The following is a 20,764-nucleotide window of genomic DNA, read 5'->3' as shown; positions in this document are numbered from 1 at the left end:
TCTGCTGTTTTGATTCATTCACGTCTGGACTACTGCAACTCACTACTAATCGGTTTCCCTCTTACTATTCTCTCCACTCTCTAATCTACTGTATCATAAATGTGGCATGTGTATCTCTGTCCAATAGCTACAATGATGCCTCCACCCTGTGCCAGTCATTGCACTGGTTGCCCATCCGCTACAGAATCCAATATAAACTTACCACTTTCACCCACAAAGCTCTCCACAGTTTTGCACCGTTCCACATCTCCTCTCTTATCTCTCTTTACCACCCTACCTGTACCCTCTGTTTTGCTAATTTCTTAAGACTGACATCCTGTATGATCTGAACCTCCCATTCCTGTCTCCAGGACTTCCCTCGTGCTGCACCAGTTTTCTGGAATACACTACCCCGAACAAACTGATTACGGTAAATCCCCGCAGCTGCATTTTCAAGCGTACCCTAAAAACACTTTTCTTTAGACTGGTTTACCACGTCACCTCTCTCATCTAACTAATTAAGCCTCTGTTCTCTCTTCTATGCACCTGATATCTCTTTGTACTTGTACACATCCTGGCTGAAGACCAGTTCATGCAGCGTTATTTGAATGCCCTATTTATTATACTGATGGCTGCACCTTACATTACAAGCACTTTATTTTTACCTTTTATGTTACCCCTATTTCCTCATAGATTGTAAACTTGCGAGGAGGGCCTCAATTCCTCTTGGTATGTGTTGAATTGTGTTTCTCTGTAAAGTCTTATCTTGTTTGTACAAGTTCCCTCTGAATTGTATCGTGCTGCGAATATGTTTGCATTATAGAAATACAAATTATTATTACTTTATTATAGTAAAGGAATAGGTGAGACCTGGCACACATGGACATAATAACTGTATCCACCCATGGCACAGCTGTCCAGGTCACGGACATTCAGAAAGCAGAACATGTTAAAAGATATTATAGCGTCCACTTGTCCAAATCTTGGAAATTTAAGCCTACAAGGGCAAAATTTACTGAAGAGAGTCAAGATGAAAACTTCATAACAACTTGACCTAATACTCAGTGACAATTGCAAAAAGTACTGTCATGCATTGTTCAGCGTTTCACTCGTTGGGTTCATGGTGGCGTCGGACTCAGTTCACACTGCCAAGTCTGACAAACTGCCTGGGATCACTTAGTTGCACAGCCTGTCTTGATCTGGTTCTGGCTTCACTGCTCTCCAGTTCAACAGAGGTTAATTCCTGCTGGCTTGTGATCATCTGCTGGGAAATAAGGCTGCTGATCACCAGCTGCCTTCACCCTTTGTAAGGCTCTAGATTCTGAGGCTGAGTGCCAGATATAGCTTTGCTACTCGGTTCCTGTGGTTATCCTGTTATATGGTGATCTTCAAGTTGCGGTTTCGCGTGGTGTGTGAATCCACCAGTTGTGTATTTGTTCCCTACCCCTTTTGCTTTGCTCCCCAGTTCACATACTATTCTCCCCTTCGTATTTAAGTGCAGTGTGTATGAGTTTCCATTTACCCTTGTTTGTACCTATTTGTGGGACTTTGGTTTCTGGGTTCCTGGCCCACTTACAGGTTGGGGGAAAGTATTATCAGGGCTTGGACAGGAGACAGGGTCACGATAGGGGCTCGAACCTGGCTACCATCGAGCCTACCTTCGAGATAAGGGACAGCGGAGGGGCCACAAGCCTTAGGTTCAGCCTAGGAGCCCTAATTCCATCAGCAGACTATTAGCAGTGGTGATACTTTTGCTGAAGGTAATTTGAAAGATAATATGATTACTTCAGTAGAAATAAGAATGGAAGCAAAAACCATGATTGGACTATTTCTCAACTAATTGCGAACATCAGTGCAACACCAAACACTACAAGATTGCAGAAGACTTTCAGGAAGAGAAAACAAAGGTAAACCACCTGTACATGTCTCATTACAATCATTGTATATGAAGTCATAGCTCTTAGAAGAGGAAGCCAATACATAGATAAAAGCTTTTGAAGAAGAAATTAAATCCATGCACCACAGTCAAGGATATCTAGCAGTTGCACAGATGGAAAGGCTTAAACCAGGAACCGAGCATGTTTATGTGAAATTCTATTTTTGGTTGGATCTTTAAGAATAAGGAGTTCTGGACATATAGTACTTCCAAACATGACTGAGAATATTTTTACAAAGGCTTTGACAGGAGAAAGAACTTCCAAACTAATAAGGAAGCTTGGTCTAAGGCCGGGGCCACACGGGGCACTAGTGCGATGCTCGCATGACACTCGGCTCGCGCTGGCAGCACAGCGTGAGCCGATTGTCATGCTAGTATTCATGCGACTGAGGTCCGACAGTACGAGTGGACCTCAGCTGCAGGGGGCGGGCCGATGCTGCGGAGGGGCGGGAGGGATTTCTCTCCCTCTCTCCTCCGTAGCTGGCTATTGCGATTCTCGCTCTGCACTCACGGTACACCGGTGTACCGCGAGTGCAGTGCGATTTTTCTCTCGCCCCATTCACTTGAATGGATGCGAGAGAAAAGAGTCTCACATTACAATCGCAGCATGCTGCGATTGTTTTCTCGGTCCGATTAGAGCTGAGAAAATAATCGCTCATGTGCGCTGACACACAGGGTAATATTGGTTCGAGGGGAATGCGATGTTTTATTGCACTCCACTCGCACCGATTTTCTCGCCGTGTGGCTTAGGCCTAATGGACCAAGTTGTAGTTGTTAAAATTGGATGTTGGAGAAATAGCACCGGCTACAAATATATCCTGGAGGGACTGTATTGAGCAGAGAGCAGATGGCGCTGCGTAACCTGTTAAGACAACTGTTTGAGTTCTTGTTTTCTTAGTGAGTTCTTCCCTGTATCTTCCATGTTGCCAATGATGTTGAAGATGTCCCAAGGAAAACAGTTCCTTCCCCTATAAAGTCTAATCATGTCACACTGGGACAAGGGGAAGTCCGGCACACAGCGCAACACGGAGGTTACAACAGTGGGATGGATATGGGTACAAAGTCCCTTCCGATAGGGAAAGGGGAAACGGGTCACCACTTGACACTAACCTAAATCTGCACCCTGAGCTCCCTAACATCCCTAAGCGGGTCCTTCCCCTTGCCGTCATCCCGTGCCTAGTCCCTAGCTGTCTCTACACTCACCTTGACTAGTGCACTAGACGTCACTACTACTGTAATAAAGCACAGGTAAATGAATACAGGGGGAGATAGGCAAAAGGATATGCACCAACTTTTGCAGCCAAACACCACAGCTGCAGGAGACAAGAGAACAGCAATTTAACTGCTGCAGTCTAACACCAGGGCTGCAAGCGGCACGGCTCCAAGAGCTTCAACAGGCTTCCTCCTTCAACAATGGTCAGTTCAGAATGATTTCTCTTTCTATAACCAGCATCAGGTGATGGGACATGTGACTATTTAAAGGAAATGGGAGTGGTTACCAACCGGTTGCACTTGAGATGAACTAACAAGAAGCAACCTGCAAGGTTTCACAAGTCTCCACCGGACAGTATACCCTTGTGACAAATTGCTAAGATTCTGCTGAAATTTGCAAAATTTACTTAGAAGAGCTGGTCTAGGGACTGCATCAGTTAGGCAATATGTTATGGGGTCAGTATTTATTTGGATGGTCCCTTCTGGGGTCTGTATTTGTTTAGAGACTTCAGTTTGGTTATGTATTTATAGAGGGGATTTGGTTGGGATCTGTATTGGTTAAGGTGGTCTGGTCTGGGGGTCTTTATTATTTTCATAGGTCTGGCATGGGGTTCTTATTTAGAAGTCTAGTCTGGGTCTGTATTTAGAGGGTCGATATTTCTTTAGAGTCTAGTCTGGGGTTCTTATTTAGAAGGTCTGGCCTGAGGTCTTCATATATTTAGCTGTTCTGGATCTGAATTTAGAGGGTCCATTTCTTTAAGAGTCTAGTCTGGGTATATATTCTTTTGTGGGGTCTCTATTTCTGGGTCTATGGTTTGTATTCATTTAGGGTCTGGTCTTCGTATTTAGAGGATTTGGTCTGAGGTCTTCATATATTTAGCTTGTCTGGATCTGTACTTCGAGGGTCCATATTTCTTTAGAGTGGTCTGGGTATGAATTCTTTTGGAGGTCTCTTTTTATGGGTCTATGGTTTGTATTCCTTTAGGGTCTTATTTATTTTGTAGTGTGAAGGATGGTGTCGTATGCAACACTTCTGACAGAAAACACAGTAAAGACTTCAAAAGGCGTCTAAGCAGCCATTTTTTATTAAATATTCACATAGACCTGAAATTTAGAGAACTAGACAGAGTTTCAATGGTTTTATTCTAAAAATAACAAAAACTGAAAAGGAAAATGAAAACAACTAGAAACGTTACTGGGTCAGCAGTTATTACAGAGGTTAAAGTAGTAGGAATGGTCAAAAAATAAAATTATCATAGCACCACATTTTTTTTTCCACGTTAAAACGACACGGTGTGAATCTAACTCTAATTTCAGTCAGGAGTCGATTATCTAAAATTCTCTATTATTTTTTTTATTTTTATTTTTTAGAAGCAAAAAAAAAAATTTTGGTAAAATTTTGGCTACCTTGTTTTATAGCTATATTTTCTATACGTATAATACATGCACTTTGGTTAAAATAAAAATATACATAGACTGTCCTTTCCCACGTCCTAAATTTCTTTTGAGACAGGTACATATACACACAAACACACGCTCGGATGGTAAAGTCCCTCCCACTTTCTGGCGCTGCAAAGAGTCGCAGGCTCCGCTGGCAGTGTAGGGTCGATTCAACCTCGGCCATAAAGCAAAACAAAACAAAAAAAATGCCATAGAATGCAATAACGCAGTCAAGATGAAACAAAAAAATTTGAGAAATTGAGAATATTTTTGGGGGTTTTTTACCCCTCAAAATTTTTGATTCCTTTGCGTTATTGCCATCTCCAAAATGCCCCAAAAATTAGAAAATTCAAAAAAAAAATTTGTCCTTGTTAGCTTCCACAGTACTTTGGTGTCAGTGCAATAGTAACATGGCATTTTGAAAATGTGACCCTGTCGCTGGCCCAGCCTCATAGCCCATTCCGCTAGGGCTTACTGACCGCCGGGCTACGGCTTTCACCCCTTTGATAAGTTCCAAGTCGGGTCATTGTCCTCTCTCTCTATGTACAGACCCGAAGGACTTAACTGCTCTGGAGAATATACATCAGAATGGCTGTTTGCGCTATGAACGCCTCTCTCTTGAGTCCTAGCGTCGGCCATTTTGAACCTGGCATTGAAGCCATGTGTTTTGGGGGAAGGGTTTAACAAAAATATGCAAATGGCTTTCTTATTTATTTTCATTTTTTTTAGGAGCAAGGGGTAGTCACTGATAGGGATTAAGACTGTTGGCATGTTTTTCATAAGGCACACAAATTGAAATGTTTTGGGATTTTTGCTGTCCATACACAAAAAATTTTGGGAAAATTTTTGTGGTTGACATTAGCAATTTTTTTTTAGGCTATAGGTCAAAATAAGCAAACAATACTATGTACATATATGTAAAAAGTGTTATAAATAGGTTTTTAAACCATAGATACTATTTACATCTTCAATTAACACAGGAGCCCGCCCTCACCGCACTCTCTCTCTTTTTGGTGAGGAGGGGTTTTGAAATTTTTGGTTTCAATTTAACTTTTTGTTGGTTTTAGGATCCCCTTTAGACTTTATGTTGAGTTTTTCCTAGTTATGATGGCATCTGAATCATTATTCCCGCTTTCTTAAGATGACGTAGATGATGCCACTGATGATGGCGAGCGGGAAGGCTACCCAAGCCAAGATGTAGGCATATCCAAAGCTGGCAGTGTCGCCGTGCCATTCCGTGTGTCGAACAGTAAAGATGGATGCTCCAGCCACCACACACAGACCTAAGGGGAGACAAAAGGACCATTTTAAGAAAACATTATATGCAGCTAAAATATATGTATATATATATATATATATATATATATATATATATATATATATATATATATATATACACATATATATATATTAAAAAAATGTATTTATTTATTTTTTTTAAGAATACAATTTATTTTTTTAGGTATGTTTTGCAGTTTTTGAAGCAACTCTGCAACCATTTGGAGAACTAACCCCAGATTGTCTATGCATGAAGCTTATGCAGATCCTTCTGTCTCTTCATATGATCACAGACAGATTGGATGTTGTGAAATCAGGGCTCTATGGGGGCCAGCTCATCACTTCTAGGATGCTTTGTCGTATGAGTACTTAGAAGAACCGATGGCAAAGGACAGTCACCAAATAATGAGGTGAGATTAGCGCTCTTTGGTGGCCGGATCATCACTTCCAGGACTCCTCGTTCTTCTTTTCCATGAAGATAGTTTTTAATGACATTGGCTGTTTAGGGTCTTTGTCCTCATGGTATTGCATGATGGACAAATATTTGACAGTATTTCTCAATATCGAAGACACCGAAAAATGTGAACTATGAGAACGGTAGACACAGGGGAAGGCCAAGAAAGCAGATGAGACACATCATGATTACTTTCTTTCTATGTAAGAAAATGACCAGCAGTGCCATCAGCTCAGAAATGACAGCAACTAGTGGGGCCAGCTACACCCATCTATTGTTGGAGACATCTGGCCAGAAAAGATCTTCATTGAAGAACTGCGGCCATGAACCAAACTTAGATGGAAGCAAGGCCCAGTGACTCAACTAAGAACAAAAACATAGAAACTGGGGAGCAACAGATGAGACACGTCATGATTACTTCCCTTCTATATGAGGACATGCCCAGCAGTGCCATCAGCTCAGAGCTGGCAACAACCAGTGGGGCCAGCTACACCCATCTACTGTTGAAGAAGTCTGGCCAGAAATGGCCTTCATCTAAGAATAACGGCCATAAACCAAACCTTCTAGATGGAAACAAGGTCAAGTGACTCAGCTAAGCCCGAAAACATAGGAACTGGGGTGTGTAATAATGGCAGCAGGTACTCTGGAATGAAAAGTCACAATGTGACATATTTGGCTGAAGCAGAAGGCAATTCCTTTCCTGAAGGGCTGGAGAGCAGCATAATGATGAGAGTCTGCAGGAACCAGTGTAGCACGGTGGAGGCTCCATCAAGTTTGGGGCTGTATTTCTGCAGAACAATGACCCCAAATATCCAACCAATGTTTTTAAGAACTATCTTCAGCGTAACTAGAACAAGCAGTCTGTAAGTGATGATCCGGCCCCCATAGAGACCTGATCTCACATCATCCATGTCTGTCTGGGATCACATGAAGATTTGCACAAGTCTCATACACAGAAGATCGGGGGTCAGGTCTCCAAGATGTTTCGAATTAATTCCCTGACAAATTCCTTCATAAACTGTGTACAAGTGTTTTTAGAAGAAATGATGAAGGAAAAGGACGATCTGCAAATATTGATGAGCTTTAGATTTCTGTTTTGTTCATTCACTTTGCATTTTGTTAATACTTCTATTTTTAAAAAAACTTTCTGATTTTGCAGTATTTTTCCCACCCGCCTAAAACTTTTGCACAGCACTGTGCATTTTGACAATTTTTTTTTCTCCTTTAACCTGTCGCAAGTGGAACTTTATACATCCAAAACACAGCAATAGTCTTATAGAAAGTAAATATGACTGGTGGCGCTGTTGCATGTGTTCCTTTAACATTTATATGCTGTTGAAAATGTGGTGAAGAATGGTACTGCAAGTTACAAATAAAAAATTTGCAAAACATTAACATTTGACCACATGATTCCTTAAAAATATGGGACACTTCAATGTAATCAGCAATAAGATACGTACAACATATATTATAGCATTGTCCTTTTATAAGATGTAGTACTCCCCCTTTAAGGAGCAAGATCTACAAGAATAAGAAGTTGTGTAAAAAAAATCTTTCTGAGAAGCATTGTCTGGCCTTGCATATTCCACAACATTCATCATTTTGTCTAATTATCCAAAGGACACCTACAGCGCCTGCCAAGGGTGGCGAGTCTCAATGGGTGCATTGTTCATAAAAAGCCAAAAAGTGGGCATTTCACAGGGACCAGGTCGCCAAATCGCCCACCAACGTTTAAAGAAAGGAGACTGTGTACGCGGAGTACAAAAATATGTCGCGTCTCAGCCAGATGCTGCTAAATACCACCAAGAGGGAGGCGAGGTGGCGACTATATAAGATTAGGTAGGCGGCCAATGTCACAATATAATGTCATACACACAATATGCTGTAATAATAAGTTCCTATGTGCACCCCTGATTTGTGGCTCCTTCGCTGGTGCACACCGAACATCGACTGTCGTGGCGGTCTCTCTGTATCATTAGACTAGTGACAGATTCAGGACCTGACAGTCATTTCCATTCTTGACTCTCAATAATAAACGTGTTTTCTTTTCCTTTGGCAGTTTTAGGGTTAATGTCTGTATTCCTTGACAGCAAGCAGGCTAATTACTAGCTCAGGTGTCTCTGGTTTGGGACCACTCCCAGTTCCTTTATATACCGTCTGCTACCTACAGAGGGTACCGTTTATTCTCATTGCCATTTGGATGCTGGGCCTGGAGGTGGAAGGAGCTGTTGAAATCCCGTTGCTGTGGTGGCTGCAGCAGTCAGTTATAGTGTTTTCCCCTCATCTGTCTTCCTTCCCTGGTGTGTTATTCTAGTGCAGCGGTGGGGCTAGTGTCCATTCCTCTGCTGAAGTTGCTGTGGTGGCTGCAGCAGTCAGTTATAGTGTTTTCCCCTGTCTGTCTTCCTTCCCTGGTGTGTTATTCTAGTGCAGCAGTGGGGCTAGTGTCCATTCCTCTGCTGAAGTTGCTGTGGTGGCTGCATCAATCAGTTATAATGTTTTCCCCTGTCTGTCTTCCTTCCCTGGTGTGTTATTCTAGTGCAGCGGTGGGGCTAGTGTCCATTCCTCTGCTGAAGTTGCTGTGGTGGCTGCAGCAACCAGTTATAGTGTTTTTCCCTGTCTGTCTTCCTTCCCTGGTGTGTTATTCTAGTGCAGCGGTGGGGCTAGTGTCCATCCCTCTGCTGAAGTTGCTGTGGTGGCTGCAGCAGTCTGTCGTGTTCCCCCCGTCTGTCTTCCTTCCCTGGTGTGTTCTTCTAGTGCAGTGGTGGGGCTAGCGTCCCTTACCTGCCCACTCCCTAGCCAGGGACTATTGTAGGGTCTTTTGAGGGCCTCAGATTCCTGCTCAGCGACAGGTGAGGAACCTGTATAGGGACTGGCTAGGAGTGCAGGGTACGGTGGCAGGTAAGTGGAGATGTCCATCTTCCCTCCCACTAGTTCTAGGGCCCTCCTTTGTTAAAGTGTACCCCTTGTTTGTTGTTGCGTATTTTGGCTCACACCGGAACTTCCCCAAGTCTGTGTCTGGACATTGACATGGTGCAATCCCATCATCAGCCTCAAGAGGCAGTCAAGTGCCAGGGTAACAAGTACATTCCTGCCAAACCAGCATGGAACTATTTCTGCCACTTGCCAGATTAGAAGGATTGGGTGCAGAATTAATGGGGTTTCCTTCTAAATATTACATGACTACTTTTCGAAACGTTGCTCTCTGTACAAGTGCACTCAGTCCAGTTTTGCCATAAGGCTATGTGCCCACGCTGCGGATTTACCGCGGATTTTGCCGCGGATTTGCCGCGGATTTAACGCGGATTTTCCGAAAATCTGCAGCATCGGCACTTCCAAGCCATTTCAATGGCATTTTGGAAATGCTGTGTCCATGCTGCGGATTTTTCCGCGGCGGATTTGCCGCGGATTTTGATCCGGAAAAATCTGCAGCATGTCAATTATTGTTGCGGATTTTGGGTATAGAATGGGGAAAAAAAAAAAAATCCGCATCAAAATCCGCGGCAAATTCGCGGTAATCCGCGGCAAATCCGCGGCAAAAATAAGGTGCGGATTTTCATGCAGAAAAATCCGCAGAAAAATCCGCAGGTACATTCTACCGTGGACACATAGCCTAAAACAAAATGGCAAATGTTAGCCTTGGTTCCTCTAGGATGCAGCACATTGCTGTGCCCGCTTATTACGTTACCCTCTGCGATTGTTAGGAATGAGTCACAGACCAGGCATCTAGCTCCATAGAAAGTGCATAATCCGGGGTTTAAAGGCCCAGCCCTGCTGAATGAAATGATGAATGGATTCCAGTACCCAGCATTTCTATAAATAAGCTGTGAAACGTTTTGTCCATTTAGCATCGTGGTAACCGGGCATGGACTAGGAAATCCGGAGCTGAAAGCGATGGCAGGGTCTGACAATAGTGAATTATTTAACCTTACTGGTTCTGAGTTATACATATGGATATACCATACTCACCCAACAGAAATCGACAGGTCAAGCATAAAAGAGGCCAGATCACTACATCCTACACATCCAGAGCTGAACTCAGAATTCTGCTGGTTTCCCGTTAGGAAAATAGGAAACTGCTTCATGCAAAAGCAGAAGATGTAATGTCGTGGGAGCTAAAACAAAAAATCAGCAACGTTCTGAATGTATGAGGGATTGTGATTATGCGTGACCTCCCGAGATATGACATCTTATCAGACATTCCTGTTAGCTTAGCATCATATCTTCTCTTAATCTGTCAGCAGGTTTTTACTAAGTAATCTGAGATCTCCATGATGTAGAGGCAGAGAGTCTGATTCCAGTAATGTATCACTTACTGGGTTACTTGATGAAGTTTTAATAGAATCCCTGTTTTCGTTCCTATAGCTGTAGCAGTGGTCATAATACGGAGTTCTGTATAACCCCACCCACACTCCTGATTGGCAGCTTCCTGTGAACACTGTCAGCTAGCAGCCAATCAGTGATGGGGCGGGGTTACACAGATTATCGAAATGGCCAGGATATGACATCTAGTCCTGCAGTGATAATCTCCTGCTGATAAAACACTCATTGTATTGAAACTACAGCAAGCTGTTGAGCAAGTGACACATCCCTGAAATCAGGGTCTCTGCCTCTGCATCATTCTGTTTTCAGATTAAAAAGCAAAAACCTGCTGACAGATTTCTTTTACGTAATCTGAGATCTCCATGTTGTAGAGGCAGAGAGTCTGATTCCAGTGATCTATCACTTTCTGGGTTACTTGATGAAGTTTTAATAGAATCCCTGTTTTCGTTCCTATAGCTGTAGCAGTGGTCATAATACGGAGTTCTGTATAACCCCACCCACACTCCTGATTGGCAGCTTCCTGTGAACACTGTCAGCTAGCAGCCAATCAGTGATGGGGGCGGGGTTACACAGATAACCGAAATGGCCTGGATGTGACATCTAGTCCTGCAGTGATAATCTCCTGCTGATAAAACACTCCTTATATTGAAACTACAGCAAGCTGCTGAGCAACTGACACATCCCTGAAATCAGGGTCTCTGCCTCTGCATCATTCTGTTTTCAGATTAAAAAGCAATAACCTGCTGACAGATTTCCTATAATAGATTCACAACTCTGCTGATTTCCTGTTAGCTCTCAGGACGAAATTTCTGCTCATATCTCCCTGCTGGTTCAATGCCTCTAAAGAGACATTCCCTATCGTGTTGTATTGTGAAAAAATGAAAGGCATGATGCTTCCCACAATGCAATTCAGCAGAGTGCAATGCACTGGCGGACACAGACAGAAAAGGGTCCCTGTGCAGGAACAGTATATGGGCCCCTTGTATCCCAAGAGCTCATCATAATGCACAATTCCTCCTACTTTGGAGGTAGAAATGGCCTTCTTACCTCTTGTGGCCTCTGCGGCCGCATAGGTTGCACCAATGTTATGTCCGCCTCTACGTCAGGTCCATAGCCCCCCAAATCCAATAGAAGGAGCCACATTGACCACATTTGACGCCACTTACCTGCAAGGAGCTGGAAGATGCCAGTCAGGTAGAATCGTCCACCTTTTGTGAGAGTGAAGAGTTGGCAGAAAAAGAGAAACAGGGAGAGGACGCTGAAGATTATGGAGAGAATCATCATGGCCTGGACCGACTGGAGCCATTCTGTGGAGATGAAACATCAGACCATTAGTTATTACCTGCAGGCAGGAGAACATAGCCTCAGAATGCCTACAATATATACAGTGTCTACAGCCCTGACACAGTATACAGATGATGAGGGAACTTAGTAGGTCCCCGATCCAGTGGCCACATCAGTAGGCCGTGGCCATGTGACCAGACCCTTCTCGTTCTCCTACCAATCAGAAGAGGCAGATAGGAAGACGTTGGTGGGTTTCCAGTCCGTTGTCCGTGGACTACCAACCTGGCTGCTGGACCAGTGTCCCTTGAATCTTATACATAGAATGTGGCATTTGATCATCTATTTTGCCAAATCGACCTTGATAAGCTCCAGAAAAATGGTCTACAATCTGCATTGATTCTGGGATCTATTTTAGTTCAAGGGGTCTTGTGAATTTGGAATCAATTAAGAGTGTCTTGGGGCTACATTAGTTTAGGTGGTCTGTATTTTTAGCCTGTAATTTATATTTGCCTAGAGGGTCCGGTCTGGGGGTCGATATTTGATTAAAAGCTATGGTCGGAATCTTTATTTAGGTGGTTTGGGTTTTATATTAGACTAAAAGAGTTGTCGAGGCTGCTTTCTTCTCAAAACAGCGCCACACTTGTCTACAGGTTGTGTGTGGTATTACAGTTCATTATAATGCAGGTGATCTCCAATAACAAACCCAACCGGTGGCCAGCTGTTTTGGAAGAAGGTCTCCAACTGGAAGTCTCGTGGTCTCATGAAAGTGGTCTGGGGTCTGTATTAAGTTAGGGCCGGGGCTGGCTGGCATTTATTAGTTAGAGGAACACCCGCTATGAAAGGACAGATGTATACAATTTAGCATTTCCTTTTTGTTTTGTTACTCTTATTACATCACTGCTGGATTACTTTTTGGAAAAATCTGATTACTAAAGCAGCAGAGCTCGAGCAAAGTTCCAACTCAGTCAGCCAAGTGACCAAAGTATCTAAATGTAGGGGTTTAGCTTTGTATCCACCACACACGCAGCCTGCCAGGGAGATCAACTGACTACATGCCATCCCCCATCTCTTCCTGAATTATTAATCAGATTTTTCCAAAATGCATAGTAAGCTGGTTCTCTACGAAACAAGCCATCTCTTTACAAAGGTCCGCCTCGATGTAAGCACCGGCGTGCCACAGTAGAGACGTTCAATAAACCATAAAGCTTTTATGTCGATGGTCCAATAAGAGGTCTCCAAACAACGGGAAAGCCGGGCTTGAATAATTTATCATCCAGATATCTAGGAAATTACAGGAACCTGTACATTACACAAACAAAATTAATAGGAGTCCGTCCTCTGGCCAATCCATGGTGAGTGCTTTGTAAAACATAATCCATTTACTGAAGGATAAGATGGGTCTAAAAGCCGCCATTTACTGTGCACTCAACAAACATTGCTGAAATATTTCCAAACACAGCGCCACCTCTGTGCACAGATTGAGTGTGGTACTGCAGCACAACCATGATGCCCATGGACATCAGTCCTTCCATTTACCATTCCAGAGCCCCTACATGAAAGGGTACTTCTATATGGCACCGCGCAGCCCCCTATATAAAACAGTACTTCCATGTAGCATTCCTGTGCCACAGTGTAATACATGGTACCAAATAGCATCTCTATATGGTACTGCAAAACCCCTACAATAAATATCACTTTCATATAGCATCTCAGAATATCCTACGAAACATATATTATCACATAGGACTTCACACCCCCTACATGAAACAAGACATCCATTTATCTTTTCCTATATACTTTTCAAGATCCCTCTAAATTACATGCTACTTCTGTATTTCACTCCAGGACCCCTTCCCCTCACAAATTGGTACTTCTATATGTTTCAAATATATTGCATGATAATAATATATAGTAATCTAGACTAACCTACATATTATGGTACTTCTATATAGATTGCCAGACTCTCCTACATTATATGGTACTTATATATAGATTTCCAGATCCTCCTACATGATGTGATATTTCTATATACATTTCCAGATCCTCCTACATTATATGGTACTTCTATATAGATTTCCAGATCGTCCATCATTATATGGTACTTCTATATCAATTTCCAGATCCTCCTACATTATATGATATTTCTGTATAAATTTCCAGATCCTTCTACATTATTTGGTACATCTATATAGATTTCCAGATTTTCCTACATTATATGGTACTTCTATATAGATTTCCAGATCCTCCTACATTATATGGTACTCGTATATAGATTTCCAGATTTTCCTACATTATATGGTACTTCTATATAGATTTCCAGATTCTCCTACATTATATGGTACTTGTATATAGATTTCCAGATTCTCCTACATTATATGGTACTTCTATGTAGATTTCCAGATCCCTCTACATGATATGGCACAGTGGCAGACACAGACAGAAGAGGGTCCCTATACAAGAACAATATATGGGCCTTTACAGTCCAAGAGCAGAACATAATACACATTTCCCCAGCTCTGTAATTTTAAATGAGCCTCCTTATCTCTTGGGATCTACAGATCCCAATATAATCTACAATATATGGTACTTTTATATAGAGTTTAGATCCTCCCACATGATATGGTACCTCTATATAAATGTTCAGATCCTTCTACATTATATGGCATTTCTTTATAACATTACAGACTCTCCTACATTATATGGTATTTCTATAGAGATCTCTAGATTCCCCTACAATATATGGTACTTCTATATAACATTCCATATCCTTCTACATCATACGGTACTTCTTTATAACATTCCAGACCCTCCTATACTTTATAATACTTCTATTTTGCATTCAAGATCCTCCTACAGTATATGGTACTTGTATAGAGAATTCCAGATCCATTTACACCATAGGGTACTTCTATATAGATTTCCAGACACTCCTAAATTATAGGGTACTTCGATATAACATTCCAAACCCTTCTACTTTCTATGGTACTTCTATATAGCATTCAAGATCCTCCTACAGTATATGGTACTTTCACATATTATTCCATATCCAGCTACTTATATGGTAACTCATATATAGCATTCCAGATCCCTGTTTATTACAAGGTATTTTCTGTAGCTATCCTTGGTAAAATGGTACTTCTATATAACATTCCAGACCCTCCTACATTATGGTACTTCTATGTAGGAGGGGCTGGAAATCTACATAGAAATACCATATAATGTAGGAGGGTCTGAGAATATACATTACATGGTATTTCTATGTAGATTTTCAGCCCCTCCTACATTATATGGCACTTCTATGTAGATTTCCAGACCCCCCTATATTATATGGTACTTATATGTAGATTTCCAGACCCCCCTACATTATATGGTACTTCTATATAGATTTCCAGATCCTCTTACATTACATGGTACTTCTATATAGATTTTCAGATCCTCCTAAATTATATGGTACTTCTATATAGATTTCCAGATCCTCCTACATTATATGGTACTTCTATGTAGATTTCCAGATCCCCTACATTATATGGTACTTCTATGTACATTTCCAGACCCTCCTACATTATATGGTACTTCTATGTAGATTTCCAGACCCTCCTACATTACATGGTACTTCTATATAGATTTCCAGACCCTCTTACATTATATGGTACTTCTATGTACATTTCCAGATCCTCCTACATTATATGGCACTTCTATGTACATTTCCAGACCCTCCTACATTATATGGTACTTCTATGTACATTTCCAGATCCTCCTACATTATATGGCACTTCTATGTACATTTCCAGACCCTCCTACATTATATGGTACTTCTATGTAGATTTCCAGACCCTCCTACATTACATGGTACTTCTATATAGATTTCCAGACCCTCCTACATTATATGGCACTTCTATGTAGATTTCCAGACCCTCCTACATTATATGGTACTTCTATATAGATTTCCAGATCCTCCTACATTATATAGTACTTCTATGTAGATTTCCAGACCCTCCTACATTATATGGTACTTCTATATAGATTTCCAGATCCTCCTACATTATATAGTACTTCTATGTAGATTTCCAGACCCTCCTACATTATATGGCACTTCTATGTAGATTTCCAGACCCCCCTATATTATATGGTACTTATATGTAGATTTCCAGACCCCCCTACATTATATGGTACTTCTATATAGATTTCCAGATCCTCTTACATTACATGGTACTTCTATATAGATTTTCAGATCCTCCTAAATTATATGGTACTTCTATATAGATTTCCAGATCCTCCTACATTATATGGTACTTCTATGTAGATTTCCAGATCCCCTACATTATATGGTACTTCTATGTACATTTCCAGACCCTCCTACATTATATGGTACTTCTATGTAGATTTCCAGACCCTCCTACATTACATGGTACTTCTATATAGATTTCCAGACCCTCTTACATTATATGGTACTTCTATGTACATTTCCAGATCCTCCTACATTATATGGCACTTCTATGTACATTTCCAGACCCTCCTACATTATATGGTACTTCTATGTACATTTCCAGATCCTCCTACATTATATGGCACTTCTATGTACATTTCCAGACCCTCCTACATTATATGGTACTTCTATGTAGATTTCCAGACCCTCCTACATTACATGGTACTTCTATATAGATTTCCAGACCCTCCTACATTATATGGCACTTCTATGTAGATTTCCAGACCCTCCTACATTATATGGTACTTCTATATAGATTTCCAGATCCTCCTACATTATATAGTACTTCTATGTAGATTTCCAGACCCTCCTACATTATATGGCACTTCTATGTAGATTTCCAGACCCCCCTATATTATATGGTACTTATATGTAGATTTCCAGACCCCCCTACATTATATGGTACTTCTATATAGATTTCCAGATCCTCTTACATTACATGGTACTTCTATATAGATTTTCAGATCCTCCTAAATTATATGGTACTTCTATATAGATTTCCAGATCCTCCTACATTATATGGTACTTCTATGTAGATTTCCAGACCCCCCTACATTATATGGCACTTCTATGTAGATTTCCAGACCCTCCTACATTATATGGTACTTCTATATAGATTTCCAGATCCTCCTACATTATATAGTACTTCTATGTAGATTTCCAGACCCTCCTACATTATATGGTACTTCTATATAGATTTCCAGATCTTCTTACATTATATGGTACTTCTATGTACATTTCCAGACCCTCCTACATTATATGGCACTTCTATGTACATTTCCAGACCCTCCTACAGTATATGGTGCTTCTATGTAGATTTCCAGACCCTCCTACATTATATGGTACTTCTATATAACATTCCAGACCCCCCACAGTAAATGGTATTTTCTATAGCATTCCACTACCGCCTACAGTAAATTTTAACCTCATATATGTCATGATTTCTTCAAAAATTAAAACAAAAATTCACAAACCCCCGCAATTAATGGTTTCTCCCTATATCGTTCGCAGACCCTGTTTCCTTGATACGACTTTCCTGTTGCGGTTCTTTCCTAATACCATCCTATAAATAATGGATATTTTTTTTCGCATGTGCTGCTTGTAAACCCCCTAGATAGTAAAAGGATTGTCCCAATAATCTTCAATCATACAGTTTCTACCGGAAATTAATTTTTCTTTTAATAGTGAAGAACAATGGACTTTATTGTCTCCATGTCTGTAGATCTATTGTTATTCATACCTGATCCGCCGCCAAATAACCCACAAAGAAATTTCCATCAAGTTGTGGGATGTAATAACCTTTAGGAAATAGGTTTATGTTGCATTTTTTTTTTACAATGTTGCACCTGCACCACATAGTGATGGACCTCCCAATATCTAATATCATTAAGTGCATTACCACTAGATACCACCAGAGGGTGTTATGAGCCAGCACATTTCCACTACCGAATAACGCATTTTTGAACTGAGCTGCAAATATATTATGGGATTTTCAGCCAATATGAAATCCAAGAAAGCCTGGACCATACCACTTCTATTTTTATGCAGGTAAACGGCGGCCTATTTTAGTGTCTAAAAGGATAGGAGTCAAAAATGGCCTCCCGATTGATTTCTGATTGGGTGGTCTGGCGTCCTTACTCCTCATGCATTACTACATTGTTTGGGGAGGGGCAGAAGTAACTCAATTACATGTGTAAAGCAATGACATCGGCCTACTCACCATTGTTGGAGGAGGACAGACAGTTCCAGGTACTGCTGACTCCTTCGCTGCAGTTCTGCCACAAATCCGCAGAGTAGCCATTGCTTACGAGCCAACTCTGGTGAAGAAAGAATAAAGTCCAAAGTATTACAATAAAAATACAAATATAAGGACCTTTAATAATAGCCATAACGACTCTGCTCTAATTCGGAGGACCTACCGAGGAATATAGCTTTTTGGGGTGCTGACGAAAGCACCATGACCTCTTTTCTTGCATATTCTACCTAAAAATTTGACATTAAGCATGGGTGTGTCCCTGAGTGTGTGGAATCATTAAGCGTGGGCGTGTTACTAAGCGTAGGCGTGACATTTAGAAAGGCCGGCAGATGGCGTAGTCTTTCTTATTTCCTACACATTTTTATACTGAGCAACAGAAAAATTGGCATTCAAAACACAAATGTTGGTCCCTCGTGGGCGTGGACTTCGTGGTACGTATCATGCTAAAAAACTGTTTATAGTATATGTTATTTTTTGTAAATATATTAAATAAAGATGGCGCAGTCTTTCTAACTTATTTCCTACACCTTTTGGTACTAAGCAACAGAAACACTGGTATTCAAAACACAAATGTTGGTCCCTCGTGGGCGTTGACCTCATGGTACATATCATCCCAAAAAACTGTTTCTAGTATGTTATTATTTGTAAATTTATTAAATAAAGATGGCACAGTCTTTCTTACTTATTTCCTACACCTTTTTGTGCTGAGCAACAGAAACATTGCCGAAAACCCCCACAAATGTTGGTTCCTCGTGGGCGTGTACTACATGGTACACAGCCTAAAAAACTTTCTATTATATGTATTTTTCTGTAACTATATTAAACAAATATGGCACAGTCTTTCTTACTTATTTCCTAGATAGGAGGAAACAAAAGCGCAAAATAGGATCTGATCTGGGAGGGTTGTGTCAGACTCAACCAGTGGAAAAAATCTTGGAAAAAATACAGCTGCAGCCCCAGTATCGAGAATACTTTGTGATAGCCAATGGGAGTGTAAAGGGTTAATTGCCGCGCTGCTATGCAATGAAGAGAAATATTATATCTTCAAGTTGAAACTTTATTCTATGCGTTTTGGAGTCACCCTCAGAATCATGTGATGATCCTGATGAAGGAGGGTTATGGGTAGAATAAAGTCACATCTTAAAGATACAATACTCATCTTCCCACCGGCTATTACTTATTTCCTGCATCATCTTGTACTAGGCAACAGAAACATTGGCAAATAAAACACAAATGTTGGTTCCTCGTGGGTGTGGACTTCATGGTATGTATCAGCCTATAAAACTGTTTCTAGTATGTGCAATTTTTTGTAAATATATTAAAGATGGCTTAGTCTTTCTTACTTATTTCCTACACCTTCTTGTACTTGGCATCAGAAACATTTGCAAATAAAACACAAATGTTGGTTCCTCGTGGGCGTGGACTCCAGGCTAAAAAAAGTGTTTCTAGTACATGAAATTTTTAGTAAATATATTAAAGATGGCATAGTCTTTTACTTTCTGGCTACACTCTTTTTCAACTAAACAACAAGGACAATGGCAATTAAAACACAAATGTTGGTCCCTCGCGGGCGTGGACTGCATGTTATGTATAATTCTAAAAAAAAACCCAGTTTTTAGCATGTGTAATTTTTTGAAAATATATTAAAGATGGCGCAGTCTTTCTTACTTATTACCTACACCTTCTTGTTGTACGAAGCAACATAGACATTGGCAATTAAAACACAAATGTTGGTCCCTCGTGGGCGTGTACTCCATGGTATGTAACATCCTAAAAAAACTGTTTCTACTATGTGTAATTGTTTGTAACTATATTAAAGATGGCGCAGTCTTTCTTACTTATTACCTACACCTTCTTGTTGTACGAAGCAACATAGACATTGGCAATTAAAACACAAATGTTGGTCCCTCGTGGGCGTGTACTCCATGGTATGTAACATCCTAAAAAAACTGTTTCTACTATGTGTAATTGTTTGTAACTATATTAAAGATGGTGCAGTTTTTCTTACTTATTTCCTACACCTTATTGTACTAAGCAACAGAAACATTGGCAATTAAAACAAAAATGTTGGTTCCTCGTGGGTGTGGACTCCACGATATTTATCAATCAAAAAAAAGTTTTTAATATGCGTAATGTTTTGTAAATGTATTAAATAAAGACATAAAACATTCTATGAAATAAATGGTACAGCTCCCATACAATGGCACTATGTTTGTCATACGTCATAGATGATTGGTCCCTGTCTTTTAGGTAGACCCGCCCCCGCTTTAATGTAAAAACATCATTTACTACACATTCTAGTTAATAATAACCTTGAGGCCAAAAGATTTAGGAATAGGAAAGTAAACCCAGATTCAGTACAAAAAATACAACATATAAAAAATCTAAAAAATATATATGTTATAGTTCACATCCTTAAAACATTTCATTAATAAGTAACTGATCATTATTTACTTTTTTATCCTTTTTTTTTCCTTTCACAATCCCCCATTCCATCATTACAGAGAGTAAACAAGCAGAAGTTGGCAGAACAATGCCCAACGCAGACAGGTAAAAAGGCTCGGGGCTGTTTATAAACCAGGCGCACACTGTCTGCCAACCAGCGTACGCTCATTTGTA

General features: G+C 40.7%; 1 protein-coding gene across 1 annotated transcript in view; it reads right to left on the bottom strand.

The window, feature by feature from the left end:
• Window positions 1–4,194: 4,194 nt before the first annotated feature.
• PMP22 (peripheral myelin protein 22) overlaps window positions 4,195–20,764 on the bottom strand; it is a 20,791-nt gene continuing 4,221 nt past the window's right edge. Inside the window, exons 3-5 of the mRNA XM_075350776.1 lie at window positions 18,110–18,206; window positions 11,786–11,926; window positions 4,195–5,850 (exon numbers count right to left, since the gene is read on the bottom strand). Of these exons, the coding sequence (XP_075206891.1) occupies window positions 5,690–5,850; window positions 11,786–11,926; window positions 18,110–18,206 (399 nt within the window). The 3' untranslated portion in view covers window positions 4,195–5,689. The remainder of the gene's footprint in view (window positions 5,851–11,785; window positions 11,927–18,109; window positions 18,207–20,764) is intronic.

The sequence above is a fragment of the Anomaloglossus baeobatrachus genome, chromosome 5, assembly GCF_048569485.1.
Source record: "Anomaloglossus baeobatrachus isolate aAnoBae1 chromosome 5, aAnoBae1.hap1, whole genome shotgun sequence".
In the NCBI taxonomy this organism is placed as follows: domain Eukaryota; kingdom Metazoa; phylum Chordata; class Amphibia; order Anura; family Aromobatidae; genus Anomaloglossus; species Anomaloglossus baeobatrachus.
Note: the sequence above shows the minus strand (reverse complement) of the source record. Positions and strands in the feature narration are given on the sequence as shown.